This window comes from Curcuma longa, chromosome 5 (genome assembly GCF_044706935.1).
Source record: "Curcuma longa cultivar G26 ecotype Majalengka, Jawa Barat chromosome 5, ITB_CL_G26_1.1, whole genome shotgun sequence".
NCBI classification, from domain to species: Eukaryota; Viridiplantae; Streptophyta; class Magnoliopsida; order Zingiberales; family Zingiberaceae; genus Curcuma; species Curcuma longa.
Genome location: NC_133865.1, coordinates 9,871,306 through 9,899,106, shown reverse-complemented (window position 1 = coordinate 9,899,106; position 27,801 = coordinate 9,871,306). Strand labels below are relative to the sequence as shown.

General features: G+C 41.0%; 3 protein-coding genes, 2 non-coding genes and 2 pseudogenes across 5 annotated transcripts; 3 read left to right on the top strand and 4 right to left on the bottom strand.

Annotated features, from left to right (window-relative positions):
- Nucleotides 1-92: 92 nt before the first annotated feature.
- LOC141829579 (cytochrome P450 86B1-like) lies at nucleotides 93-4,985 on the bottom strand. Its single transcript, XM_074717088.1, has 4 exons — nucleotides 4,947-4,985; nucleotides 1,441-2,084; nucleotides 718-1,377; nucleotides 93-641 (listed from the first exon to the last, which is right to left on the bottom strand). The coding sequence occupies exons 2-4, from the start codon at nucleotides 2,014-2,016 to the stop codon at nucleotides 243-245; spliced, it is 1,635 nt and encodes a 544-aa protein (XP_074573189.1). The 5' UTR covers nucleotides 2,017-2,084; nucleotides 4,947-4,985; the 3' UTR covers nucleotides 93-242.
- Nucleotides 4,067-6,653, bottom strand: LOC141829580 (prefoldin subunit 5-like; annotated as a pseudogene).
- Nucleotides 6,654-6,791: 138 nt separating this feature from the next.
- On the bottom strand, nucleotides 6,792-6,864 carry TRNAF-GAA (transfer RNA phenylalanine (anticodon GAA)). The gene has a single exon. It is a non-coding gene; the product is annotated as a tRNA-Phe (tRNA).
- Nucleotides 6,865-7,917: 1,053 nt separating this feature from the next.
- LOC141829392 (DEAD-box ATP-dependent RNA helicase 47B) lies at nucleotides 7,918-9,668 on the bottom strand. The gene has a single exon (XM_074716852.1). The coding sequence runs from the start codon at nucleotides 9,666-9,668 to the stop codon at nucleotides 8,010-8,012; it is 1,659 nt and encodes a 552-aa protein (XP_074572953.1). The 3' UTR covers nucleotides 7,918-8,009.
- Nucleotides 9,669-14,255: 4,587 nt separating this feature from the next.
- LOC141829837 (uncharacterized) lies at nucleotides 14,256-19,882 on the top strand. Its single transcript, XM_074717334.1, has 4 exons — nucleotides 14,256-14,617; nucleotides 14,710-15,046; nucleotides 18,812-19,158; nucleotides 19,230-19,882. Exons 1-4 carry the CDS (start codon nucleotides 14,294-14,296, stop codon nucleotides 19,569-19,571), a joined length of 1,350 nt encoding a protein of 449 aa, XP_074573435.1. The 5' UTR covers nucleotides 14,256-14,293; the 3' UTR covers nucleotides 19,572-19,882.
- Nucleotides 19,883-20,579: 697 nt separating this feature from the next.
- TRNAI-UAU (transfer RNA isoleucine (anticodon UAU)) lies at nucleotides 20,580-20,653 on the top strand. Its single transcript has one exon. It is a non-coding gene; the product is annotated as a tRNA-Ile (tRNA).
- A 415-nt stretch (nucleotides 20,654-21,068) lies between these two features.
- LOC141829961 (uncharacterized) lies at nucleotides 21,069-25,002 on the top strand (annotated as a pseudogene).
- Nucleotides 25,003-27,801: the final 2,799 nt, after the last annotated feature.

Here is a 27,801-nt window from a genome sequence, read left to right as displayed (position 1 = left end):
AAGCTGTAATTACTTCATTGAAATTCAATCTTTGTCCATTTCAATAAATCTACTATGTAGCAACCAACTCAATCATTCATGACCCGAGAATATCTATTTTTAAACTCTACACCACACTTCATTAACTAAATATAACAACTCATTTTATCTAATTGTACATAAATGATAAGATTCATATATCACTTGATAATATATATTTAGTTCAAATTTAATTTCAACATGTATTTTAACAGACCAAGGGTTCAAGCTTTTCCGGTCAACAATCTGGCACCGTCCCTTCGCCGGAGCGTGACCTTGAGCCCGTGCTTCATGTACATGGTGAGCGCCAGCTTGGGCACGACCGGGTGGCCCTCCGCCACCGCTACGTGGTAGCGGAGCAGCACGGCGGCGGCCACGAACTTCATCTGGTAGTACGCGAAATCCTTCCCCAGGCATAGCCGCGGCCCGCCGTTGAAGGCCGTGAACTTGTACGCCGACTCACCCGTGAACCGCCCGTCCGGCCGCAGCCACCGCTCCGGCTTGAACTCCAGGCAGTCGTCCCCCCAGATGCTCTCCATCCGCCCCATCGAGAAGATGGCGTACACCACCTTCGTCCCCTTCTTCAGCACCGTCCCGTCCGGGAACACCTCGTCCTCCGCCACCTAGTTAACGATTAGTTTGATCGATCGATCGCTCTAAATTTGAGGAGGAATAGAGTTTCAGGAACAGAGGACTTGCCTCCTTGTGGTCGATCGGCACGGAAGGGTACAACCGGAGAGACTCCGAGAGCGCCGCCTGCAGGTACTCCATCCTCTTCACCTCCTCCGGCCGAAACACCACCTCCTCTTCGTGGAATTCTCTCCCTTCGAGTATCTCTTTCGCCTCGTCCAGGATCCTCTGTTCCACCGTCGGGTGCTGGTTCAGCAGCCAGAAGAACCACGCCAGCGCCACCGACGACGTGTCCCGCCCGGCGAGGATAAAGTTCACGCACACGTCCCTTAGGAATTTGTCGCAGAAGGCGTTTCCGTTGTCGTCCTTCATCCCGGCGAACACCGTGAGCAGGTCGGACCTCGCCGGCGCGGCGTTGTGGGTGGATGACTGGAGCTCCTTTCTCCTAGCGGCGACGACGTCGTAAGCGAACTGGTCGACGCGGCGGATCGAGCGGCGTAGGTTGCGCTCTCGGCCGAGGTTGAGGCGACGGAGGGCGCGCCAGATGGCGGTGGGCATGATGAAGCGGAGGATGGTGGCCTCCGTGGCGTCCTCGAAGGCCTTGGCGAACGGGATCTCTGGCAGCCCCGGGCGGAGGCAGCCGGGGTCGATGCCGAAGGCGATCATGCACACGTTGTCGAAGGTGAGGCGGAGGAGCACATCCTGGAGATCGATCTCGCCGTCGCCGCCCTGCTTACTTCAATCGAAAATTAAATAAAAATCAAATTTTTGGAAGTAAAATTGAAGATTCACCTTCGTGTCAGCAGCGGCAGCGAGGACGGGGAGGAGGCGGCGGTGGACGAGCTCAACGAGGGAGCTGGCGGTCAGTGCGCGGAACCCGGCGGTGTGGAACTCGAGGCTCGCCGTCTTGCGCTGCTGGAGCCAGGTCTCGTCGTCGGCGCTGAAGATTCCATCGCCGAGGAGGTCCCTTACGGTGGCGCGGAAGTACTCGCCTTTCGGGAAGCTAGCGAACTTGGTCTTGAGCAGGTGCTCCAGGTTGCGGGGGTCGGCGGTGAACACGCAGTGGAGGTTGCTGAACCAGGGGCCGCGGAAAGTGAACGTGCCGCCCTGCCGCCGGAGCACGCAGGTGAGCCACTCGTACACGTTGCCGCGAATATTCAGCAGCAGCGACGGCAGCATGCCCACCACCGGCCACACGGCCACCCCCTGCCGCTTCCCCTGCCGCAGCGCGTGCAGGGCAACGAAGATGCACGCCGCCACAAGGAGCTCGCCCAACCGCACCTCCGACATCACCAGCCAGAAGACGCCGCCGCCACTCGTGTCTTCTGCTGCTGCATGCGTGACCACGCTGTTCTTGGAAGACGCCATTGATAGACGCCGAGGATCGACGCCAAAGAACAGAGACAGTGCTGCAGTGCCCGTACCGAATGGTAATACTATATATAGGGCAAAAAATCTTAAAAATTGCTATAAAAATATTAAAATAATAATTATTCTATTTTATTATCTCAAAAATATTTTTAACTACGGTAATTTTTTAAAACTCTCTTTCACTTTAATTAATTGAAATGATCTCAACTTATTTTATAACTGTTGTTCATATCCCACTCCCAACATCTCTCTATGATTTTGCAGTATGCTCTTATCAATTTAGTGGTACCATGCCTCCAAAAAATTCCTTAGGAGATTTTCTGATATGAAGCCGTTTCAACGGTGAGGTCGATCACTATAAAAAATTTACTCACTACAATTTTGGTTGAAGTGTCTTATCCCAAGTGATAAACATGGAGACGTGTGTTGCTTGAGGTTTCAGGTTCGAATCCTCTTAGCAATATGTATTTCTTGACTGAGGTGCTGTGCGATTCAAGGACCGTTTCGACGGTAGGATCGGTCACTATAAAATTTTTACCCATTACAGTTTATTTAATCATCATTTGTCCCCGGGGCCATGGTGTCGCGGTAGGACATCCGGGTTGTCACCCAGGCACTCGCGGTTCGATTCTCAACTACGGCGTATATGTAGGAATTTTCCTCCAAATGGGGATCGCAATAAAAGAATGCTGGGCACGGTTCGATCCTCAGCTACGGCGTATTTGCAGGAATTTTCTTCCAAATGGGAATCGCAATCAAAGGATGCTGGGCATCTGGGTTGTTTACCCTAATGGCCGATGGGAAACTTCCGTGGGATCGGACCAATCACCCCCAGAGATTGAGTCAATACGACTGACTGGGATTATCATTTTTTTCATTTTTTTATTGAAATGAAGATATTTTTTTTCAATAAAATTAGAAAAAATTTCATTTTAATTTTTCTAAAGTGAAGGAATTTGGAGGATGGAGGTTGGTGAGGATCATAGGAATTGATTGTGTGCATTTCCAAATTGCGGCCAAACAAATCGCTTTTGCTCTTCTATTTTTAGTGTTATTAAAGATTTACTTCATATGTTTCTGGCACTGTCAAAAATATTATTCAGATAACTACGAGAAACTCCGATCCACAAGTCTCGGTCTCGATACTTAATTATTTAAGTAATATTTATCGAGCGATGGTTGGAGAATCACCATCTCGTAGAGAAGGTTTCTTGTTGGATTTAGTATTTGAGGTAGCGTGAAAAGAGGAAAGGGAAAAGAGGCTTCTTTTGGACTCTGTTTCCTTGAGTGGATGACAATTTTCATTTGAGAAATCTTTATTGGTGTGCAAGTGGCTTTCACTGCTTCGTACCAGAGTTGCATATAAAAAAATACAATGCATAAATCATACTTGAGCTTTCATTCGTCCTTATTTTGTGAAAAAAATGATTAAAAATTTAATATTTAATCAGACAAGAAATATGATTCTTGGCCGGATGATGATGATGCACAATTGTGTGTTATATCAAATAATGGATAATAATAAAAGAATCAAATTTTAAATTCTAAATGTGATGCATGTTTATGTGTATAAATTGTGTTGTGGATTTATTCAACAGATGAATAGAAGAAAAGACTATCTACTTACAAGATTATCTAGTTGGATGAAACTCAAACATTTGAATTATTAAAAAAAAGAATAGATATCAACTGATACTATTGTTTGTACGAGTTGTACAGGACAGATTTATTACAGTAGACAAAAGTCAAATCTTAACAAAGTTGAGACAATATCTTCTTTATAATAACCAATTATAATTTTTTTAATTTAACTTTTTACAAATAACCATATAACCAACCATATAAGATCGTTAAAATAAACATATTTTATTTTTTGCTGCAGAGTTGTATGATCCTTCAACCGTGATGTTTTTCTTCAAGAAAGTTAAGAATAATAATTTTTTTTTATCAATTTACTGTCTCTTCTCAACTCCTTGAATTTCAAGTAATTGAACAAGTTATTATTATTATTATTATTATTGTTAACCCTGGCTTAATATTTAGTTTCTTTAATTTATATCCTCTCTAGTAAACAGAGCCTCCAACGCTGAAGTGTTAATTTTGTTATCGTATTAATTAAAACAAAACAAAACAAAAAATCTGCCACAAAAAGGGCGGCAAAAGGTGGGTTGTTCCCGGGAAATCATGAGCGACGGCTGCCACACCGCAGCGCCCAAAGCCGCTGTGCTCGCTCGCGTTCCAACTCTCTGCCATTAAAACCTGAACCGACGGCTTTGTGTCTCCTCAAACCTCTCCCCGATCCATAAAGAGCCACCATGCCGTCTCTCTCTCTCAGGGCATGGCGTTCGAGTCGTGGCTGGCCGAGAAGGCCAGAGAAGAGCTGGAGGTTCTGGAAGCTAAACACCCCTCGCGGTTCCACCGCCTCAAGCGCGAGATCAAGTCCCTCATCTCCCATCCCGACTCCTGCGCCCAACTCTTCTTCTGCTCCGCTGCTTCTCACGACGACGACGACAATGCCTTGAGCTCTACCCCGACTTCAACTGCTCCGACACAAGGTTTTGACATCTCCGTTCCCACCTTCCTCTCTTTTTCCGTTAGTTTTTTCTCATAACAAATATGCGTTGCAGTGTCGTCCAATAGAAAGAGGAAGATTGAGTGGAGGGAGGAGGAGGAGGAGGAGCATTATTGGAGGCTGCATCGGAAGAACAAGAAGAGTAGAAGCAGCAGTGTGGAGGCGGCCATTAGAAGGGCCGAAGCTTGCTTGGAGATGATTCGAAAGGTCAAGCAGAGCTTGTTTTGTTAGGTCCAGTGTCTGCACCACTGTTTTCTCCTCTCTTTTTTGGACTTAAGACTGTGTTCCTCACCATCAACGATGAAATTTCATGGAGAGAACAGTGAAACAATTAGTTAACGAGAAAAGAAAATACCTCTGAGAGCTCACCATGGTTTGATTTTAACAAGGAAAGTTTCCTGGCACAATAATCTTTGCCTTCGGCCATGGTCTTCTGCTATGAATAAAAATAGCAAAAATTAGGAAAACTATTATAGCAATACGGAAGTTCATTAAGATGACTGAATCCAGATAAGCCATTCAACTTATGAAAATACACAACAACACAGTTTATAGAGGTGCTAGATATCAAGCTTAGTTTGTCATGGAGTTCATCATCACTTTTGGAATGTGGTTTTGAATTTACCATGATGATCGAATCATTCTTAAATGGTTGATTGAACAACCATTGAAAAGGTAATCACAAATAGCCATCACCAAATTTTTAATATATTGGGACCAAAACCCTACACTTGACAATAGATTGTAAATAAGAATGTGTCAAACACAATCTGAGCTAAGACATATGATTTAGAGAGAAAATAACTAGCTACCAGATATTTTGCAGTGATAATTAGAGAGGAAACTTGACAAGGTTAACTTTCAGGATCCATTTTCTAAGGAAGAACAGAAACAACAAGAACAAAAGAATACATTGAAAAATATGTTCTTCATGGGTTTGAATTGTCTAGTAATTGTGGCTTACATCCACCATTACACAATTTTCTTTTGTTTAAAGAAAGAACAGCAAATGATAACAAACTACTATATTCCAGAAATATTGTGGATCCAAATAATATACTCTAGATTGACATTACAAATATTGTGGACAACACACTCCATCTGCACAAGAAAACAAAGACAATTTTGATGCATGCTGAATTTCGTGGCTCCTCAATCAGCATCATTTGACTCCACAATTGTCATTTTAAAAGCATGACACAGCCCCACAGATTGATGTGATAAATCTCTGGCAGGACAGGAAGTTTCTATATATTTCAGAAAGCATTGAATCCAAAGGTTCATTTAAAATATCGTTTGAGTTTTGGATTAGTAGGGAACATTGTCTAGTTTGTGAAAGAATTGTGCTTTAGGAATTCATTTTCCAAAGTCCTGTGGTTCCTAAATATCCAATCGATCAAATCCCAGGCATAAAAAAGAAATCAAACTTCACAAGAAGGATGCTTCCACAGTTAAAATCTTGTAGTATTCCAAGCTATCAGGCAAAAATGTTGTTGCTAGGATCCTGAAAGGACTGGACAGCCCAATGAAAGATTTAATGTTTCAGAAAACAGATCAATAACAAGGATTCTCCTTAATTCTTATCGATTAGCAGGAGAACAAGAATAACCTCGATAAAATATCCGGTGCCGACGTCGACAAGGATCTTCTCAGAATCATCGAGCGATGCCGTGAGGGGCACCAGCATCTTCTTCCCTGAGAAACGATAAGGTGATCTCGCTCAACAAAAACATGGGAGATCTGGGTGGTCGATAGGGGAACATCGGAGATAGAAAAAGTTACCTTGAGGCCGGAGGCACAGGTCATTGAGGGGGCCTCGGCGGCTGCTTCGAGGCGGGCGGCGGCGACGTTGACCTTCTTGAGGCTGTCTTCGAGTAGATTAACCTCGAGATCGGAATGCTCCTTCATGGCTTTGAGCTGATCCAGGTTCAGCTTCTGCAGGTCAGAGGGCTTGAGGATGCCACCCGCCGCGGCGGATCCCTTCGCTCCTCTGCTCGCCATGGCAGCGCCCTTTCCGTTTCCGAGTTTCGCGTGAAATTAGGGATGCGACGCTAGAAAACAAAATTCATGTAGCCCCCGTAAATTTCTAATATTTTTGTTTTACACAAACTTTTATATGAAAAGTTAAAAAATGTAAAACAAAAAATAGTTAAAGATGTGAAACGTATAATTATTATAAATTAAAAATAGCTAAAAAGACTGCGGTGAGCGTGGATCGAACACGCGGCCTTCAGATCTTCAGTCTGACGCTCTCCCAACTGAGCTATCCCCGCAAGTTGTTTAATGAATTATTACATATATATAAGAGTGTATTTAATTTAAACTTATTATTTATCACTTCAATTATGTGATAACCCGATTATAAAAAATAAAATATAATAATCAAGTAATATGAAATAAAATATAATTTAATATTATTTCATTTAATTTTAAAAATAAAATAAAATTTTATTTATTTAAATATTTTAATGTAGAATTTAGCGTAGAAAATTATATCAATAGGATCGATTAATAAAAAATAAAATATATATAATAATATTATTATTAATATTAATGATGATATATAAAAATAAATTTAGATAGTATTTTAATTTTTTTAATTTTAGAATTTTTAAAATAAATTTTATTGAGTTTTAAATTGGATTTATTTAGTTTATTTCTAAAAATCTAAATTTAAAAAAAAAACCTAATTAAAAAAAAATGATTTTCCTGTCACGAAGTGAAAAATCACATTGCATGACACTTAGAAATTGAAGTGAGAGCTGATAAAGCCACTCTTCATACATGGTTAAGTTGGTTATTACGACTAATGAAGCCGCCCCTAAGGTTAAAGTGGAGGATGAATCTCAATTGGGACTACTGAAATGACAGATTACACTAGAAAGCACCGATGAAGCTTCAGAGACAGTGCAAATGACCAAAAAACAAAAGAGAATGGCACAAAATAGCAATTGTCTTTTCTCTTCTAAAAAAATAGAATCCGTCACTTTAACAACCTCACATGATTGGTCCCACGATCATCTGTGAAGAGGTAAATCGAGAAACTGCAATTGATCACAACGCAAAAAGGTATTACCTGACTTCGCCAGTATTCGAACTCTTGTCCTTGTCTTTTGCAAGTCTTTTAACCAACTCAACTATTTATTTTCTCGAACATTAGTTCAGCGTGATTTATTTTTAAAAAGTCTTACTCCGGATCTTTTTATTTTATGCTTCTCAGATTTATTTTGACATTCTATGGGACAGATCAAAATTAATCTGTTCAAAAAATTAAATTCCTGATTACTAAAAAAGACACTACTAAAGAAATATACTTGCATTCTCTCCTTTCCAATAGCGTAACAAATCATGAACAGCAAGCAAACATTAATTAATTGGACAACTAGTTTTGAAGAGGATCATTCCACTCATAAATCTCCTATTCTTCCTCCTTGACGACGACGAGTTTGCCTTCTGTAAATTCGCAAGGTTGGATTCCTACGCCCAGGTGCCGCCGGAGCTTCTTCACGACGAACACCTCCGCCTCTTCGCAAATGGTCACCACGCTTCCCTTGCGGCCAAGCCGCCCGGTCCTGCCGGCTCTGTGCGCGTAGTGAATGGAGTCGGTAGGCAAATCCAGATTCACAACGAGGTCGCATTCGGGCACGTCGAGTCCCCTCGCCGACAGTTCGTTGGTCACGAGGACTCGGAGTTCTCCATCCTTGAATCTCTTCAGAGTAGTCGATCTAGCGAGCTTGCCGAGATCCCCGTGCAATTCCGCAGCTCTCATTCCGCGCGCCTCCAGCTTGAAGACGGCATCCTTGAGCGGCTTCGTGTTGTTCATGAAGGCGATCACAGTCTTCGCGTCCAGCGCGTGAACGCACCTCCGCAAGGTGTCGACTTTGTGCTGCGCCTTGGAAATGCAGTAGAAATGCTCCAGTGATGGGGGCAAGCTTTCGGTTGTTACCTCAGCGTTTGCGTCCGGATGGGAAGGTGAAGCGCCGGGACCTGGAGGGGGCAGTGAGTCGAGAGGCACCACGCTCTTGGCCCTGACGAGGAGAGGCTCGCTTCCCCAGTTCCTCGCCGCTCGCACAACCGAAAATGGTATTGTTGCAGAGACCAAGATCGTCTGGCGCTCAGTTCTCCTTGCAAGCGGCCCCATGACCGAGCTCGGTTTGGTCCCCGACCTTCTCCCCACATGCTCCAGAATTCTGTGCATATCCTCCCTGTAGTTGAAGGATAGCAGCTGGTCGATTTCATCCAGGACCAGGAACCGGCATCCGTGAGTGTGCAGCTTCCCGGAAGCTGAGATCTCTGCGATCCGGCCAGGAGTGCCGACCGCGATGATTGGTTTGTTTTTCTTCAGCGCCTCCTCCTGCCTCGATCGGTTCGCGCCGCCGACGAGCTGCTGAACGAGCTTTCTGTCCGAGGGACCGAGCAGCCTCTCCACCTCCCTCACGATTTGCATGCCCAACTCCCTTGAAGGAGCGATGATGACCGCTTCGATGCCTGGCTTCTCCTCAGGCGCCTGTGCCGCTCCGTCACCAGGCAGCTTCTTCAATGGCCCTATTTCTGAGAGTATGGGGAGAAGGTAAGCCAGCGTTTTTCCAGATCCGGTGTAGGATTGAATGACCACATCGTGCTTCAGTGCGATAGTAGCTATGGCGGTGGACTGGACCTCAGTCGGAACGATCAGGCCGACCTCGTTAAGCCGATCGACCAGACGGGGAGACAGGCTGAGCTCGGAGAACGACTTGGCGGAGAACAAAGACTCGTCGATTTCAAGTTTTTTCTTGCGGCGCTCGACTGGCTTGTCCTTCGCCCATGGAATTTTTGCGGCGGCATGCCTTGGTGCTCCGAATTCGACGGAGCGTCGATCTTTCTTCCTTCTGGGCTTGATTTCGGCCTCCAATTCGAGGTTGGAGATGGTGAGGGGCGCCGCATGGGATTCCGCGCGGTGGTTCGTGCGGACGGCGCTGCTGAAACCGGTGGCGCGGATCTCCAATAGACGCCGCAGGGGAGAGCGGCCGCCGACCAACGAGCGAGAAGACGCGAGAGCGAGCGCGCCGTGGTGCGCTTGACGAACGAGGAGCTCCATACGATCGCAGGGAAGAGAGAGAGATGGAGATGGAGATGGGGAAGCGTAGGGTTTTAGGATAAGATTCCAGAAGGGCCTGAGAAAATGTAGATCAAATCAAAGCCCACAAGGCCCATATAACATTAGGGTTTGAAATAACTTGACAAATTGAACAAATTGAACAAATTAAAATTTTCCCTTTTTATAAAAATAAGTACACATTAAACATTTGTGGACTTATTTCTAAGAGTGCAGATGAATCAGGTCACTCGTGAGTTATTCGAATCTTGATTTGAAAAAAAAAATTATTAGAGTTTGTTCGATTAAGTTAATAAATCAAGTTTGAGTCTAATTTCGAGTTTAAAAATATTATTGAGTCGAACTTGAATTTAATAGTATTTGATTTGTAAATTCATAAACGTGTTTGTTTAGAAAATTATAAACGTATTCATAAGAGACTTGTGAACATATTAATTTATTAAGAGCCTCGTTTATCTTATTATTATTTTTATTATTATAAAAAATTTTGTTATCCTACATCTCCATTAGTGAGTAAATCGTGAGTGGAAGAAGACTTGGGTTAATCTCTTCAAAAATAATAAGAAGGCAAAGTTTGCCATGACCCTTAGAGCAATATGAGGCCAAAGGAGAGAGGCCATCATTCGAGTTTGATGATATTCACACCATAGAGGGCACGATGGGTTTCTGTCTCGTGTGGTGTTTCATGGGCTGACATCTGGGCATAAATGGAGTTCATGTTGTAGCCTCTGAATGGAAGATTCATTACAAATTCTTCATGCACAAGAGTGGATGACCATCTATCATTTTGATACGGAGGAAGATCCGGACAGCGTCTTACAAGGAGGGCCTTATTTTGCATTCGATATTCTCATCTTCTTGAATGTTATACCAAGGTGCTTTCTATTCAACAAGGATGATCGGCTTGTCTCGGCTTGGATCCAAATCCATGGCTTGTCCCGAGATTGCTGATCGCAAAAGGTGCCAAGCATGATTGGCTCAGAGATAAGAAAGCTACTGTACACAAACAAGTTGATGCGAATAAGGAAGTGATTTGAGTATGCTCGGCTCTTGGTGGAGGTTTCAGCCATTGGAGAAAGAATTCAGGAAGGTGTCAATCACGCTGCCCATCGCAGTCCAACTATGCCTCAGAATTGTCTATGAAATGATGTTAGACTTTTGTGAGGGGTGTTGGAGGATTGATCACTATAAGGAAACCTGCCACAAAGGGGCTACTCTGATAGGACAACAGCGCCATCAGCCTGAACGGGAGACATCATCTGGTTTGACGAGGTAGCAGGCTAATCGACTGAGGTCCCAATCAGTAAGGGGTCAGAGAAGATTGAGATATCGAAGGTGTACGAGATAATAGTGGAGGCGAACCCAACAAGCATTGAATGGAGAGGTTCTGAAAGTGCAGAATGGTTTGGCAATAGTGGAGGTGCTTGGCCCTACTATGATTGTGATGGACCCTACGGCGAATGATGGTGGAGGTACTTGGCGAGCTATGGAGGTGCCCTTGCAGTGGGTACTACACACGGAGGTAGCATTTCAGCCTCATCGGGAGATCGCACGAACTAATGAGGGGTTGTGTGTACTAGTCGAACGACGACAAGCAATCTCAGCCAGTGTGGGGGCTTCTTCCTCCTCAACTGAACAGGGGAGGGGGTAGCTGGGAGTTCATCCTCAGCCTTGACAATTACCTCAAGTGATGGGTAAGGGCTGGGGCTCCGACAGGACGTGCATGGGCTGCAACAAGTGGAAGACAACTACGGATGCGAGCAATTTGCATTGGTGGCCAATGAAGGTTGTCGTTTGGAACATTAGGGGCTTTCACAAGTCCCTAAAACATGGGCGAGTACAACACCTCCTCAAGCACAAGGACATTTAAGTGATGACTTTATTGAAAACAAAGCTCAAGGAAGAGTCGTTAGATCCAATTATGCAAATGCAATTTTCAAGTATGAGACATGCTCATAAATTTGGTATCTCTAACCATGGTTCTATATTGCTCCTTTGGGACATACATAGGGTGGATATGGATATCATTATGACAATTGATCAGTTCATCCATTGTAGAGTTCGGTGTCACGTATCCAAGCGGGCTTTCTTGGTGACATTCGTTTATGGGCTTCATTGGATTGTCACTCAGAGGCTGTTATGGGAGACGCTTATGGAGCTTAGGGGGACTATCTTTGAGCCATCGGGATTTTCAACTCCATACTATCAATTCATGATAAGGAAGGAGGGGCTTCAATTACAAATCATGAAATGTATGATTTTTAACTATTTGCCCAAGCTAGCAGTCTAGTGGATCTTCGCTCCATTGGGTGTCAATTCACTTAGATTAATGGTATGGTTTCTTGCAAATTGCATAGAGTTTTGGTGAATTTACATTGATTGATGATAGATTTTAACACTTATACGAAATTCATGGCTCCCGAATGCCTCTCAGATCACTCTTGCACATTGTGCACACTATAGCGAAAGATCGACCCCCAATTGACCGTTCAAGTTTCTCAACTTGTGGTCGTTGCATGAGGATTTCAAAAGGGTTGTAGAGGACTCTTGAGCAGCCCTAGCTATGGGGAATGCTTAGTTTGTGCTCAAGTTAAAGTTGAACCGGTTGAAGAGCTGGTTGAGGGAGTTAAACAAGGAAAAGTTTGGCCACATTTCGGAGAAAGCAAGAAGGGCAAACGAAATGGGGAGCATAAACAACCATTGGTGAAGTGGCAAAGGAGTTTTGTGGACTTCTTTCATGGCCTACTTGGGCAAACAATCGTGTGCAGCCCTATGGACAGTAGTGGATTTCCTAGAAGGAGGCTAACTAACGCCCAAGTTAAGGATTTGATCAAGCTAGTAGAGGTGGAGGAGATCAAGGTAGCCCTATACGATATTGGAAGTGGCAAGGCGCGGGGTTTGAATGGTTATGGAGCAAAGTTCTTTACCTCATCATGGGATGTTGTTGGTTCGGGGTTTATTGCAATAGTTCAAGAGTTCTTTCAAGGGAGAAAGTTGCTAAAACAATGAAATCATTCTTTGATCTCTTTGCTACCAAAGGTGGATCATGCCTGGAGAGTTTCGAATTACTTGCCTATCTCTTGTTGTAATGTCTTCTACAACGTGATTATATTGCCAAGGTGTTGGCCGCCCGATTAGCTTTGGTATTGGGGTATTGTTGGATCCGGCTCAAGCAGCATTCATGCACGGAAGATCTATAAAAGACAACATTAACCTCACTCAAGAATTATTATGGAAATATGCACACAAAAGAATCTCGCTAAGGTATATGATCGAGGTAGATTTGAAGAAGGCATTTGATACAATAGATTGAGGGTTTCTTATGGCAGTCCTTGTTAGTTTTGATTTCCCCCTAACGATATTGTGAATGGATTAGTGAGTGTGTAACCACAATCTCTTATTCTATCTCCCTAAATGGTGACATCTATGGAATTTTTAGTGGATGGCGTGGTTTGAGGCAAGATGATCCCTTATCTCCTTTGCTTTTTGGTTTATGTGTTGAAGTGTTATTAAGAAAGTTGCAGATTGCCTCCTCGCCGCCCTCTTTTCGTTTTCATCCCATGTGCAAGGAGGTTGACATCACTCACCTTGCGTACGCCGATGATTTAATGTTGTTTGCCGGGGCGGATGTGGCTTCCATTAAGGCATTAGCAGATTGTTTGAAGTAATTCAGATGTGAAGCGGGGCTGGTGGTTAATCCATTGAAGTCCCATATATATATGGTTGGGGTTGATGATAGATTGAAAGCTCGGTTGCTCAACTTCATTGGGTTTCAAGAAGAAACATTTTCCTTCCGATATTTGGGTATCCCACTAGCGACGAAGAAGTTGCGGATTGACAATTATGGCCCCTTGCTTAATGCCATCACAAGGAAGATAAATACTTGGTCAAAACACAATTTATCATATGTGGGGCGCTTAGAGTTGGTAAGAACAATCCTCCAAGGAATGAAATGTTATTAGCTTTCCATGCTTTCTATTCCCGATGGTGTTATAGAGAAGATCCAATCCATATGCTGAGCATTTGTATGGTCTTCCAAGCTTCCTCTAATCTCATGGGCCATCATTTGTCTTCCTAATCATGATGGTGGATATGGACTTCGAGACCTTCGGATGTGGAATGAGGCCCTACTAAACAAGACATTATGAGGGATTTAATCTAAGGCAGACTTGCTATAGGTAAGATGAATGCATCAACACTACATTAAGGGTGCTGATTTTTGACAATGGGAGGTCAAGCCTTCGGACTCGCCTCTTATTAAGCGGCTTGTGGATATTCAAGACATTATTCAAAGGGCTACAAGTGGCTAAGATAGGTGTAACAAATATGAAGTTGATTGAGGAGTTCGTGGTGGAAAAGAAAGGGGTGTTGTATAAGAGAGCATGACTACAGTGTTTCAGGTCATTGCATTTGCTTTCAGATCACGCAACTAATATATTAAAATAATAATAATAATTTATATATATATATATAAAATATCTCAAAACCATTAAAATTAAACAACATTTATTCCATTGAAGAAACTATAAATACCCCTCCTTTCTCTTCTCTTCAACACCACCACAAAAAAAGTCATAGAGTCGGTTAATTGCAGAGCAAATCCATCAATGGCGAACGCGAAGGAGGTGAAGCTCTACGGCACCGCTCCCAGTCCCTTCTGCCTGATGGTCCACCACGCCCTCCGCCTCAAGGGCGTCCCTTACGACTACGTGGAGGAGGACCTCAAGAACAAGAGCCAGGAGCTGCTGCGGCTGAACCCGGTCTACAAGAAGGTGCCGGTGCTGGTGGTCGACGGCCGCCCGGTGGCGGAGTCGTGCTTCATCCTGCAGTACATCGACGAGCAGTGGGCGAGTTTGGGGCCGCGGCTCCTGCCCGAGGACCCTTACCGCCGAGCCAAGGTGCGGTTTTGGGCGGATTTCATCTACCAGAAGGTAAGAGATCGATGTAAATCTGTATACAAGAAATGGAGTTCTGGATGATTCGATCGATCGACCGTCAATCTTTCTCGTCGATTCGAACACAGGTGGCGCCGCTGACGTACGTCATCCCCAAGGCGGAGGGAGACTCGAAGGCGGCGGCGGCGGCGGAGTTCAGGGCTCACCTGGTCGCCATGGAAGCCGGCGTCCGAGAGGAGCTGTGGGACGGAGCAGCGCTGTTCGTCAACGGCGACTCGCCAGGGCTGCTCGACTTGCTGGTGGGCGTGCTCTACTCCGGGACCAAGTTCCTGGAGGGCGCCGCCGGCGTTCAGCTGCTGGATAAGGAGGAGACGCCGCTGCTGTACTCCGTCATGGAGGCCTTCTTGCAGCTCGACGTGGTGAAGGAGACGACGGACTTCCTCCAGCAACACGTCGATGAGGATCGTTGATCAATTATTCAGCTCATGGATCGGCCTTGGACTTCCGTTGACTTTGTACGATGATTTGGATTCTTGGCGAGAAGATAATAAATAATAAGAACTTCTGTGTTAATGGCGATAATTATTAAAGCACGGTGACAAATTAGTGGTGGTAAAAAGTTGCTCATATTTAATGTATGGAAAATGATATTTAGTATGAAAAATTTCAACATCAATGTAGTATGATATTTACATTGGTAGTGGGTTCTACTAGTATAAAGTGAGACCAACTACATGTAATTATGAATGTCAGGCTCCATTCATATTGGATTTTTTATACTTACTATCATTTCCCTTAATGTATTTAAAGTAGCAGATATATAATTGAATTAGTGAGATATAATATTGGAGTTAATGGTCAGTAGATGTGAAGTTAATGAGATAGAATTGAGGAGTCAGTGGTTTGTTAAAATTATATAATTAATTTATAAATAGGCTATTTGTTTTATGAATGATTAGTGGAATATATTGATTGTATCACTTGTCTCTTCCTGGCTTTCTGTTTTTTGTTGGGTAAAAATAGAAAGGGCATTCTTTTTTTCCACTCTTCTGTAAAATAATATAATTGTCATTTAATATTATTTTTATTATTATTTTATCTATATTTTCTATCTAAATTTTAAATCGATCAAACATGTAACACGTTATAGTAGTTACAGTTTTATTATTGTTATAACTAAACTGCTGTAAAATTATAGTAGTTACAATTTCGTAGCTATTATAAAAGTATAATAATCATATTTTTGTAGTTGCTACAATATAAAAATAAATCATGAAAAAACTAAAATTGTTCGAAATTCAAAAAAATTTTAAATGATATTTTTTAATTTAAAATTGGATCGTTACTAATTTCATCCCGTAATCAATTGTATATTTTTGAATAAATTTTGATTTGATATATTATGCATTCCGTGGTTCAATCCAAGTCAAAAATTATAACCACTCTAAATTTATTCGCTTGTGACAATCTTTCCTGATTCCCTAAATCCTACACACTATAACGTGAATTCAACTTCAACGTACTTAATTAATATTTATGTTATAATAGCTATGAAATCATAATAACTATAATTATATAGAAATTATAAAATCATAATTAATATAATTATATAGTAATTATGAAATCATCTCAATTTAATATATGTGTTAGAATATTTATAACATTTTACAAGGATTGGAGTGTCATTTTAATATTCGGGACATAGTTGAGTTGATTACGACGGAGCCGAGTTGCTGAAGTGAGCAAAGATCGAATCTCTATGAAGTTGAGATAATGTTTTCCTCCATCATAGTCAACTGCAGCTTCTTGATTTACTTTCTCACATATAATTGTGGGACCGATCCTATGAGACTGTTGGATGACGAATTTTATTTTTTACTAAAGAATGTTATTTTTATAAAATAATTAAAATAGAAGGTCCTTTTGATGATATTGATTTTTTATATTTTATATTTTTGATTTTTTTTCGCTAACATTCTGTACATCAGACAGAGTGAAATGGAGTGGCAAAATGAAAGGAAAAAAAAAACAAATGGAGTAAAGTTTTCAGACTTCGTCGTCAAGTTCTCCTGCTGCAAAAAGGTCTGTTCGAACTCTAAGAATTCCAAAAGGAAACTAAGCAGAGAATCCATCGTCGAAGCAGAGAATCCAATAAAAATTAGGACCCATTTTTAATATATTAATTATTATATTTGAGAAAATAAAAAATTATTAAAATAGTTTTATTGGATTTTATAGAAGTTTGGAATGGTCATTGATTTTTAAAGATTTTGATATGATTATAATATATTTAATATTTCTTAATTCTCAAAATTCTAATTTATTAGTTTCTTTATATTCATTTTCTTCCTTCCTTATTAACTTAATAACCTATGTTGCCCAACTTCAAATAGCTTACTCATTTGATAACTTATTTTCTCTCCTCAAGACATTTCCAAGGTCATCACAAGGGGTGCAAAGAAAAGAACGATCATAATTAAGATCCTTTGTTACAAATTTTTTGGTGATCTTAAGACCTAAAAGTATCACCTTTCTCATTTCTCTATCAAATCTTATTTTTATGCTTTTGTTAATTTCTCATTTTCTTATCAATCATTTATGTTGTAAACTTGATAGTTCACATTAGAAAAATTAAAAATTTTAGATTTGTTATGTCACTTGTGATTTATCTTTATATTTTACTTTTATTTTGAATATTTTATTTTTATTATCAAAATTTTAGATTTTTTTATTCTGAATATTTCATCTTTATTACTAAATTACTCTCATATTTTAATTACGGTGAAATTTCATCAATATAATATTCTAATTTCAAATTTCGCACACCATTTGTCGAACTTTGAAATATCATCGGATTAAAATTATAAGATATAAATTAGATTTTATTATTATTTAATTTTAAAATATTTTTATTTTCATAAAATAGTAGGGAATTATATTATTATTATTATTATTATTTGAATATAAATATGTTTGTTAAAAATATGATTTTAAATATATAAATAATTTAAAAAAATTATTATTAAAATTTATTATTTTGCCTAGGGTGCCTTATAGGCTTGAGCCGCCCCTGATTAAGCGGCTTGTGGACATTCAAGACAAGATTCGAAGGGCTACAAGTGGGTAAGATGGGTGCAGTAAATATGAAGTTGATTGAGTAGTTCATGGCGAAAAAGAAAGAGATGTTGCAAGCCTATGAGTTCTTCATGCAGATCTGCCAAAGTACCATTTCATTGTGTGACTACTTACACATGGGACACTGTTCGAGGGCTACGAACAGCGGATATGATGCCTTATGAGCGGAACAAGGATTCTGTGCTTTGTCGGTGCCAAGAGGAGTCAAACGATCATTTTTTCAAGTGCCCTATCACTTGTGCTCTATGGGACAAGGTCAAGAGGTGGATAGAGATTAATTATAAGTTCGGATAAGGGCATCCACAATGCTACCGGATATTTCATCGAAATATTTATGGTCCCCATATCTACATCATCAATCAAATATCTCTTTCCTTAAATATCTCAACTTTCACAATACAATATAACACAAATCAAATATTTATGGGTCACACCTATCAAATACCACAAATCCTAATATACTATCTCATTTTTATTTAATTCTAATTATTATATTATTTTTATAATAAAATAATTAGGAATCACCGGGCAAAGGTGATTTCCAATATCTTCTCAAATACCCCTTCCAATAGGGGGTATTTGATATGTGGGAATATTTGAAGAAATATCCCTATCAAATACTCTCTATTGGAGATGCCGTAAGGGAGTTATTTTAGATTTGATACCTTGGAGTATCAAGCATATCTATATCATGTGGAAAGTCTGCAATGGATGTCGCTACCAGGGCTGACTCCTCATGTTGATAGGATATTTTACAAAATCCAAATCCATATGTATTATATATATATATATATATATATATATATATATATATATATATATGAAATAAATATAAATTAATTAATATCAAATTTGTCCATTCTATTTATCCTTAAGCGAAAAACCATTGATTATTACGCAGTGTTTCAGGTCATTGCATATGCTTTCAGATCACGCAACTGATTTATTAAAATAATAATAATAATAATTTATATATATATATATATATATAAATCTCAAAACCATTAAAATTAAACAACATTTATTCCATTAAAGAAACTATAAATACCCTTCCTTTCTCCTCTTCAACACCACAAAAAAAAGTCATATAGTCAGTTAATTGCAGAGCAAATCCATCAATGGCGACCGCGAAGGAGGTGAAGCTCTACGGCACCGCTCCCAGTTCCTACTGCCTGATGGTCCACCACGCCCTCCGCCTCAAGGGCGTCCCTTACGACTACGTGGAGGAGGACCTCAAGAACAAGAGCCAGGACCTGCTGCGGCTGAACCCGGTCTACAAGAAGGTGCCGGTGCTGGTGGTCGACGGCCGCCCGGTGGCGGAGTCGTGCTTCATCCTGCAGTACATCGACGAGCAGTGGGTGAGTTTGGGGCCTCGGCTCCTGCCCGAGGACCCATACCGCCGAGCCAAGGTTCGGTTTTGGGCGGATTTCGTCTACCAGAAGGTAAGAGATCGATGCAAATCTGTACAGATTCGATCGTCGACCGTCAATCTTTCTCGTCGATTCTAACACAGGTGGCGCCGCTGACGTACGTCATCCCCAAGGCGGAGGGAGACTCGAAGGCGGCGGCGGCGGCGGAGTTCAGGGCTCACCTGGTCGCCATGGAAGCCGGCGTCCGAGAGGAGCTGTGGGACGGAGCAGCGCTGTTCGTCAACGGCGACTCGCCAGGGCTGCTCGACTTGCTGGTGGGCGTGCTCTACTCCGGGACCAAGTTCTTGGAGGGCGCCGCCGGCGTTCAGCTGCTGGATAAGGAGGAGACGCCGCTGCTGTACTCCGTCATGGAGGCCTTCTTGCAGCTCGACGTCGTGAAGGAGACGACGGACTTCCTCCAGCAACACGTCGATGAGGATCGTTGATCAATTATTCCTCATGGATCGGACTCGGACTTCCGTTGACTTTGTATGATGATTTGGATTCTTGGCGAGAAGATAGTAAAAAATAAGAACTTCTGTGTTAATGGCGATAATTATTAAAGCAGGGTGACAAATTAGTGGTCGTAAAAAGTTGCTCATATTTAATGTATTTAAAATAGCAGGTATATAATTGAATTAGTGAGATGTAATATTGGAGTTAATGGTCAGTATATGTGAAGTTAATGAGATAGAATTGAGGAGTCAGTGGTTTGTTTAAATTATATAATTAATTTATAAATACGCTATTTATTTTATGAATGATTGGTGGAATATATTGATCGTCTCACTCGTCTCTTGTTGGCCTTCTATTTGTTGGATCAAAGGATCACTAAGAGATTCCAGTCTTCTATGTTATAATTATCATTTATTATTATTATTATTATTATTTTTTATCTATATTTTTTGTTTAAATTTTGAATCGAGTTTTGTAATTGTTACAACTAAACTATTACAAAGTTATAGTAGCTATGATTTCATATCTATTATAAAATTATAGTAATTATATTTTTGTAATTGCTATAATATGAAAATAAATATAAAAAAATACTAAATTATTCAAAATATTTAAATGATATTTTTTAATTTGAAATTGAATTATTATGGATTCCATATTATAATCAATTGTAGATTTTTGAATAAATTCTAATTTGATATATTATGCATTCTGTGGTTCAATCCGAGTCAAAAGTTATGATCATTTTAAACTTATTCGCTTGTAACGATCTCTCCTCATTCTCTAAATCCTACTTATGTGGTAGCAACTATAGTTTTTTAGCTAATACAATATAAATTCAACTTGCTTAATTAATATTTATGTTGTAGTTGATATGAAATCATAATTATTATAATTATGTAAAAATTATGAAATCATAGTATAACGAAGCTATTTATAGCATTTTAGAATTATAAATTTTATCTCTTAATAATTAATTTATATTTCATCTTCACAATGGTCCCGTAGCTCAGTTGGTTAGAGCGTTGGTCTTATGAGCCGAAGGTCGCGGGTTCGAGCCCCGCCGGGACCATTTATTATTTATAATTTTTAATGTAACGTTTAATAATTAATAAATAAATTTTTTAAATAAATAATATTATTTTAAAAAATAGTATATAATATTGAAGTGCTTTTGAATAAATGTACATAAATAGAACAGTTTAATGAATGCTATTTTAGGGTTTAGAAATAAAAGAGGATCCTTTTAATTAATTTCCCCCCTTTTTTTAACAAAAACAAAATAAAGAATCTCCTTCACTACGATCGATGATATCGTACTGTCAGACTCTGCTACCGCCTACCGCAGTCGCCCCCACCTTCCTTTTGCTTGTCTTGTAGCGCCGGGAAGGGGAGGTAACCTCACCGCGAGGACAGCAACTCCTCAACGGCTCTCCTTCTTCCCATCCCTTTCGGCATTCGGGCCCATCGGTATCCGCTTGACGGCGATGGCGCTGGGGAGCGGCGGCGTGAAGACGAGAGGCGACCGGCGAGGACCCCAGTGGTTTCGCCCCGGGGACCCAGTGGAGGTCCGCAGCGACGACGAAGGCTTCCTGGGGGCGTGGTACGAGGCCACTGCGGCCTCCAGCCTCTCCCAGCACCGCCTCGAGATCGTCTACTCCACCCTCGTCGACGACGACGACCCCTCCCTTCCCCTCCGCGAGGTCGTCCTCGACTCCCAACTCCGTCCCCGACCACCGCAGCCCCCTGCTCGCTGCCAGTACGGCCTCCACGATCTCGTCGAGGCCTTCCACCAAGACGGCTGGTGGGCCGGCGTCATCTCCGCCATCCTCCCTGCTACCGGCCGCTGCATCGTCGCCTTCCCCACGAGCCGGGAGGAGCTGGAGTTCGACGCGTCGGAGGTCCGACCACACTTGGAGTGGACCGATCGTCATTGGGTACCCTTCGGAGATGTGGTAATGGCCGCCCTCTGTTGCACTAGTGTTAGGGTTGAGGATTGTGTTCGATTTAATGTCTCGACTTTCTTCCCTGGCTTGATTTCAGAGGAGTGAAGTGCCGGAGTTCGCCCCTGGAGCTCTTATTGAAGTCAGCCGTAACCTAGATATCGGTGGCTCCGCATGGTTTTCCGCTAGGGTCACGCAAGTGTTAAGCATCAGTACCTATATGATAGAGTACGAGAGTCTGAGGTCGGATAGAACCGGCGAGCATCTGACTGAGTTTGTCCACTTTCAGTACCTGAGGTCGCGCCAGTTACATGCAATGTTGGCGAAGGATTTTGCCCCTGGTGATGAGGTAGAAGTGCCTTTCCATGGTGGGTGGGTGCTGGGAGTGATTTCGAAGATTCTCGAATCGGTCTGCTTTGTCAAAATCAGGGACAGTGGGTTGGACTTGGTGCTTAATCTTGCTCAGCTTAGGCATGCTCAATGTTGGGATGGCCATCGGTGGGTTTTCACGTTTCAGGTAACAGTTCTACCTTTAAACTTGCCATAGATATAGGATTTGGAATAATGTTGTGACTAGATTCACTACTTACATCACGACAAATATTTTGTTTCATTCAGTTCTTGTTCAGTGCTTGCATAAAGTGCCATATAAAGATGTCATCGTGCCATTTTCTTGTGGCAATGCTGGCTTGGTGCTATATAGTTAATCAGTTTATAGTTGTTAATCCTTGTGCTTGTATTGAATGACAGAGTCATGGCTATTAGTCTTAGGAGAGTGATTAGTTAGCAGTTTTGAAATGTGAAATACCATTTGATTTATTGGTATATTTTATCAGCTCCTAATAGATTTTCTTTAACTTTTGCTGTTTGGAGTTCAACAAATTTCAATCCCATAGAAAAAAAAATGTTGCCTTATTACATGTTTCAGCAAAAGACTAGAAAATCACCAGGCAGTTCTGTTTCTGGCAACCGAAATCCACAACGTCAAAAAAGTAGTCTTCTTAGTTCATCGGTCACTTCTAAAGGTGAAGGTGAGGCCTCTTCTGAGCCTGGGGAGTTTAAGTTGAATCCCAAGCATAAGAAAGCAAATTTACGTTCTGGGCCTTCACAAAATTCCAAAAACTTAAAGACAGACAAGTCACAGGGCAATTGTGTGAGGCCACAATGCCAATTAATACCTGAAGGCTCTTCAACTCCTTTGTCTGACATTGGCATTTGTTCTTCAGTGGTAATTTTATCAGTCTTCTAAAGGATTTTCCTCTTAACTTTTTGCTGTTTGTTTTGAACAAATTTCAGTCCCATAGAAAATTTGTTTGTTTGCTACATATTTCAGCAAGAGACTAGAAAATCACAAGGCAGCTCCGTTTCTGGTAAACGAAGTCCACGAGGTCAGAAAAGATACAGTCTTCTTAGTTCACTGCCCCTTTCTAAATGTCAAGGTGAAGTTACATCTGAACTCGGGGGACTCAAGTTGAATCTGAAGTACAAGAAAGCAAATTTACAGTCTGGGCCTTCACAAGGTTCCAAAAAGTTAAAGAAAGCCAAGTCACAACACAATCATGTGAGGCCACAACATCAATTAATACCTCAAGTCCTTTCAACTCCAATGTCTGAGATAGATATTTGTTCTTCAATGCCACTGGTGGATCCTAGCTCCTCTACTATAAGCCCATCTTCTACGGGAACTATTGCTGAACCTGATGCATCTATGAGGGATGTACCTGGATTATCTATTGAGGAGGAAGGTCTTGGAAATGCCAACCATCAGCTATCAAAGCATCAGTCAGATGTAACTGAAGTTGATGGCACACCTATGGGTTATGAAGCTCATGATCATCTCCATCTTCAAGAATGGATGAACTACAATTTGGATTATGCTCTGACTACAAAAGTTAAGAAGAAAAGAACTAAGCTTGTCGCTAAATCTCGAAAACTGCAAAAGAATTTCAGTAATGATGTAAGGAACTTTTTTCTTATAGAACTAATCAAGTATATGCATAAATCAGTATACAGGAATATGTTTGTTTTCTTTTCCTTGTCCTTGTTACTAGGGTGTGCTACAGCAAATACAAGATGGGGGCAGCAAAATGTTAAGAGAAGAACAGATGAGTGTATCATTCAGCCACTTGTATGTGCCTGTGAGAAGTAAGTCATAGCATTTTTAATACAAATTACATAGTTGAAGCGTATTAAAATTTGCATCCCATTTTCAGTGAACATTAACACTATCGAGAAATCAGATGCTAATCAAGTCATATTGAGCAATTATAGTGGAGCTAATGATGATTTATGGGGTGAAGATTTATACAGTACTGCATCTCGGCCTATTCCCCAGCAAAATCAACTTATAATGTATCAAGGGCCCCCATCAAGTGCTGATATAGGAGGTGAGCGAAGTATCTGTTGTTTTTGATAGAGGCCCAAATAAAATTTAGGTGACATTGCATTTACCTTTGTTAGATATACAAGCTAGATGTGTCTTTTGAGTGAAAACAATCTAACTAGCAGCTTCTTCGTACCTAAATTTTTAGCAGATGTCACATTGAATTCAGTTAATGATGCTGCTTCTAATGAGATCTATAACAATGTAGCAGTTCACATTCAAAGTCAGATTGTCCCATCAGTTCTTGCAGAAACTTGCACTGAAATTACTCATAATCAAGCTCAGTCAAAGGCAGTTGCTCTCGAGGGTGATGCAGCTCTCATTGATCACTCTGTTGGGCCACCATTGAAAGACATAGCATTGCCATTCTCAAAGACTTCTTTCTTGTGGAAACAAATAGAATCAATGGAAATATTCAAGGTTATGCCACAACAGCCACATTTTTGCCTTCTGGAGCAGTACACCATGGAGCTTCGAGAGGGAATGGCTATAGGTCTTATGATATCTTTTGCAAACTTGGTCACTGATATACAGAAGCTACATATTGATAGAGATGAAGCATCTCTGGATGCAAAGATGAAAGCTCTTTATCAGTTTGAAAGTAATGGATTCAATGTTGATTTTTTACGGGCTCGCCTCGAGAAATTGCGAGAGCTTCAAATGTATCACAAGGGGTGCTTGACTAGAAAAGCAGAACTGGAGGCAAAAATTATTGCAAAAATGGATGATAAGAGTATGCTAGACTCTCAATTTATAGACCTTGATAGATCTATCAAGAATCTGAGAGGGTACCTTGCCTGCCTCCATGAGAGAAAAAAATCAGCTATAAATCAAAGAAAGAGCTACGAGTCTGATATTGCCAAATTGAAAATGGTCCTGAATGAAGTTGAAGAAGCCAAAGGTGCTGGTGAGTTAAAATTCTCCAATACTTTGTCTGCTCCATGGTGAATGGTAAGTCCTAAAGCTTAGTATGGTTCTGTTTTGTTGTCATATGTGATCTTAGGATGTGTAGTATATTAGAACTTTGGGTAGTCTCATGAAATATCTTACGTAGTAATGAACTATCTTGTTTTTAAGGTAGCATGTGACTAAACACTGGTGTTGGTCATGTTATGGTCTGAAGTTCATTAATATCCAAATATTCCCTAATATTTGTAAAACTAACTACTAAAATGCCTCATCTGAATCGCACTTTCATTGATAGAAGCGCATTCTGATGGTAAAGTAAAAAAATATCGAGGGTATTTTAATATTACAAAATATTAGATGAATTTAAAAAGAATATTCTCTGAGGTATTTTTTTAGTTATCCCTAAATTCGTTATCCACTGTAAAAGACTGAATTTATTCGAGGCATATTTCACATTTATAAATGACAAGGCATAAATCAAACCATGAAGCTAAAGATAGTCAATGCCTTTGGGATTATGGTGTTATGGTAAAAGGTGGGACATGTTTTTTATACAATGAGAGTTTAAATCTTATCGTTTTCTGATTTACTTTGATAGTTAGTAAAAAATTTTCGTGAGAGGGTTGATTATTTTCAAGATTAGTTAGATCGTAAGAGTTAGATGTTTAATATATTATTAAGTATCTAGGGTTTGAATTTTAATTATGATGTATTATAGAATATTTTTTTCTAATGAAATGAAAATTTTAGAATGTTAACTCGTGCTTTCAGATTAATGGAGCTTAAGGTTCAAATATCTAGATTTTGAGCTTGGGGCCACCTTCGTATTCATTTTACCAACTCGTATTCATTTTACTATTATTATTATTATTATTATTGTTTTGATAAAGGGAAATTGTATTAAGAAGTTGTCGTGAGGGGGAGTATTCAAAAATTTAAAAACATACATTTAAATTTTCATGAACATCCTCTTTATGTTTGGGACCCCTCCCTCATATTGACATCGACTAAGAGTTTGTTAAATCAAGTAGATCATGCATGTAATGCTCAAATCACCTCTTGTTGAGGATGCTTCCTCCACAAAATCACTTCTAAAATAGATTCAACATATCCGTTGCTATCCGAAATTGATGGCCCATGTGAAGCTCTGAACCTTCACCCATAGAGGTACAATGATTGAACATGAGAAGAAAAGGTGGTTCGCCATCTCGTTCTCTCGTTGGCATAGCGCGTACAAGTCTTGCATTCTACGAACACCAATTTATCCTTGGTGCGCGTCTTGCTACATGATAAATTGATGCTTTAACATGATGTACGTACTCCATATAATCGTTGCTCATAGCTTCCTATTGTTCCGTGACTTGAAAAAGTCATGCGACCACAGTGCCTCTACCCACAGTCTTGCGTTGGGAGCCTCCGCTTTGCGGACTGCCTCCGCACTGGGTGCCTTTGGTTTGCGCCTTAGGAAGCACTGGATGCCTCCACTTTGCGCCTTAGGAAGGCTTTGGGTGCCTTCGCTCTGCGCACCAGCATGACATTAAGTACCTCCGCTCTGTCATGTCACTATGCTAGGGTAAACCATGAATCCAATAAGCTCGCAGCCTGTTGAACATAATTTATTTGTGCTTGGATAGCTTAGCGAATCTCAATGATCTTCTTGATAAGTAGACTATCGGATTACAGATACTTTAGCTTGCTATTCCCACATTCCAGTTCACTGAAGATATTGATGATAAACCCACCAGACCTATAAAGATTCCTTCTTGCATTGGATATTCCACAAAGATTTGGACAGTAATGCAAAATTTCATGTTCGTAGATTGCGCAATCTGTATCCACCTTCATCCTTTGCCAAGCACATGGTTACCCAAGAGATTAGCGGGTGTTTGGTGTTCCATACAAAAGAGCGGTATATGGCATAGATTTTGTTGATGATTGCACATGGAATCGGTAAGATTGAAAGTCAAAAAAATATTTGATACCTTAGAGCATCATCTTCAGCAATTCTAGTTTGTTGGCGTAGAATAATATTTGCTTTGGCCAAGAAGCGAGCTTTATCATGATAAAGCCTCTCCGTCGTAATAGGATGCCAAGATAGCAAAACGGAAAGGTTCCATATTGAAAATCGATAATCTACAACAACCTCTTCATTGTCTGTTCATTCACCCATATGATGTAAAGCCTTGACTCGTGGAGGTTCAGGTGAAGTTCAACCATGCTCCCAAACTCCTCTAAACATCCCGCTGCTGATTCCACCATTGATTCATCCACCCGAGCGAAGATGAGTAGATCATCAGCATATGTCAAGTGGGTGATTTGGACACTGACGCACATAAGATGGTAGTGAAATGTGAGTTGCCTTGATGTCGCCTTGAGTGATTGTGAGAGCACATCCAAAAATAATCTAAAGAGAAAAAGTGAGAGCGGATCACCTTGTCGTAGTCCCCTCCGACCTTTGAAGAATCCATATATGGCACCATTGATGCTCTCCGAGTAAGAGATGTTGTGATGCACTCCTTGTCGTGATGCAAACCACATTGTTGAGGGAAGCTGAAACGTCAGAGAGCAACTAGTAAGAAAATTCAATCTACCATATCAAATGACTCGTAAGTTCACTTTGAGTACACATCTTGGTGAGATCCGTTTCCGTGCGTACTTCCACAATATTTCTTGAGCAAGATGAATATTTTCTACTACGGATCTATCCTCCACAAAAGCGGCCTATACTAAAATATTATTCTTCGACCACCAAGTTGTTTTCACTATGAAAGGTTTAAGAAGAAGACTCGTGTCAATATGGGCCCATGGGCCACGTTTGGCATGTACTTACCTTCGGAGCCGGGCCGGCCCAGGACGTATAGGCCCATGGGCCTCTAGTCCTCGACAGAGCAGTCGCGGTGAGTATAAAACCCCATTCAAGTTCAACGAAGCGCCATTTCCATCTGCAGAACCGCGGCAGCGTCTGTCAACGGCTAAGAGGAAGAC

Excerpts from the sequence above, each read along its gene's own strand:
- LOC141829392 (XM_074716852.1), bottom strand. The coding sequence starts at position 9,668 with ATGGAGCTCCTCGTTCGTCAAGCGCACCACGGCGCGCTCGCTCTCGCG.
- LOC141829579 (XM_074717088.1), bottom strand. The coding sequence starts at position 2,016 with ATGGCGTCTTCCAAGAACAGCGTGGTCACGCATGCAGCAGCAGAAGAC. Across the intron at positions 1,378-1,440 it reads CTGCCGCTGCTGACACGAAG|GGCGGCGACGGCGAGATCGA; the intron begins GTGAATCTTCAA and ends TGAAGTAAGCAG. Across the intron at positions 642-717 it reads TGCCGATCGACCACAAGGAG|GTGGCGGAGGACGAGGTGTT; the intron begins GCAAGTCCTCTG and ends ATCGTTAACTAG.
- LOC141829837 (XM_074717334.1), top strand. The coding sequence starts at position 14,294 with ATGGCGAACGCGAAGGAGGTGAAGCTCTACGGCACCGCTCCCAGTCCC. Across the intron at positions 15,047-18,811 it reads GCAACACGTCGATGAGGATC|TTAATTGCAGAGCAAATCCA; the intron begins GTTGATCAATTA and ends TCATATAGTCAG. Across the intron at positions 19,159-19,229 it reads CGGATTTCGTCTACCAGAAG|GTGGCGCCGCTGACGTACGT; the intron begins GTAAGAGATCGA and ends ATTCTAACACAG.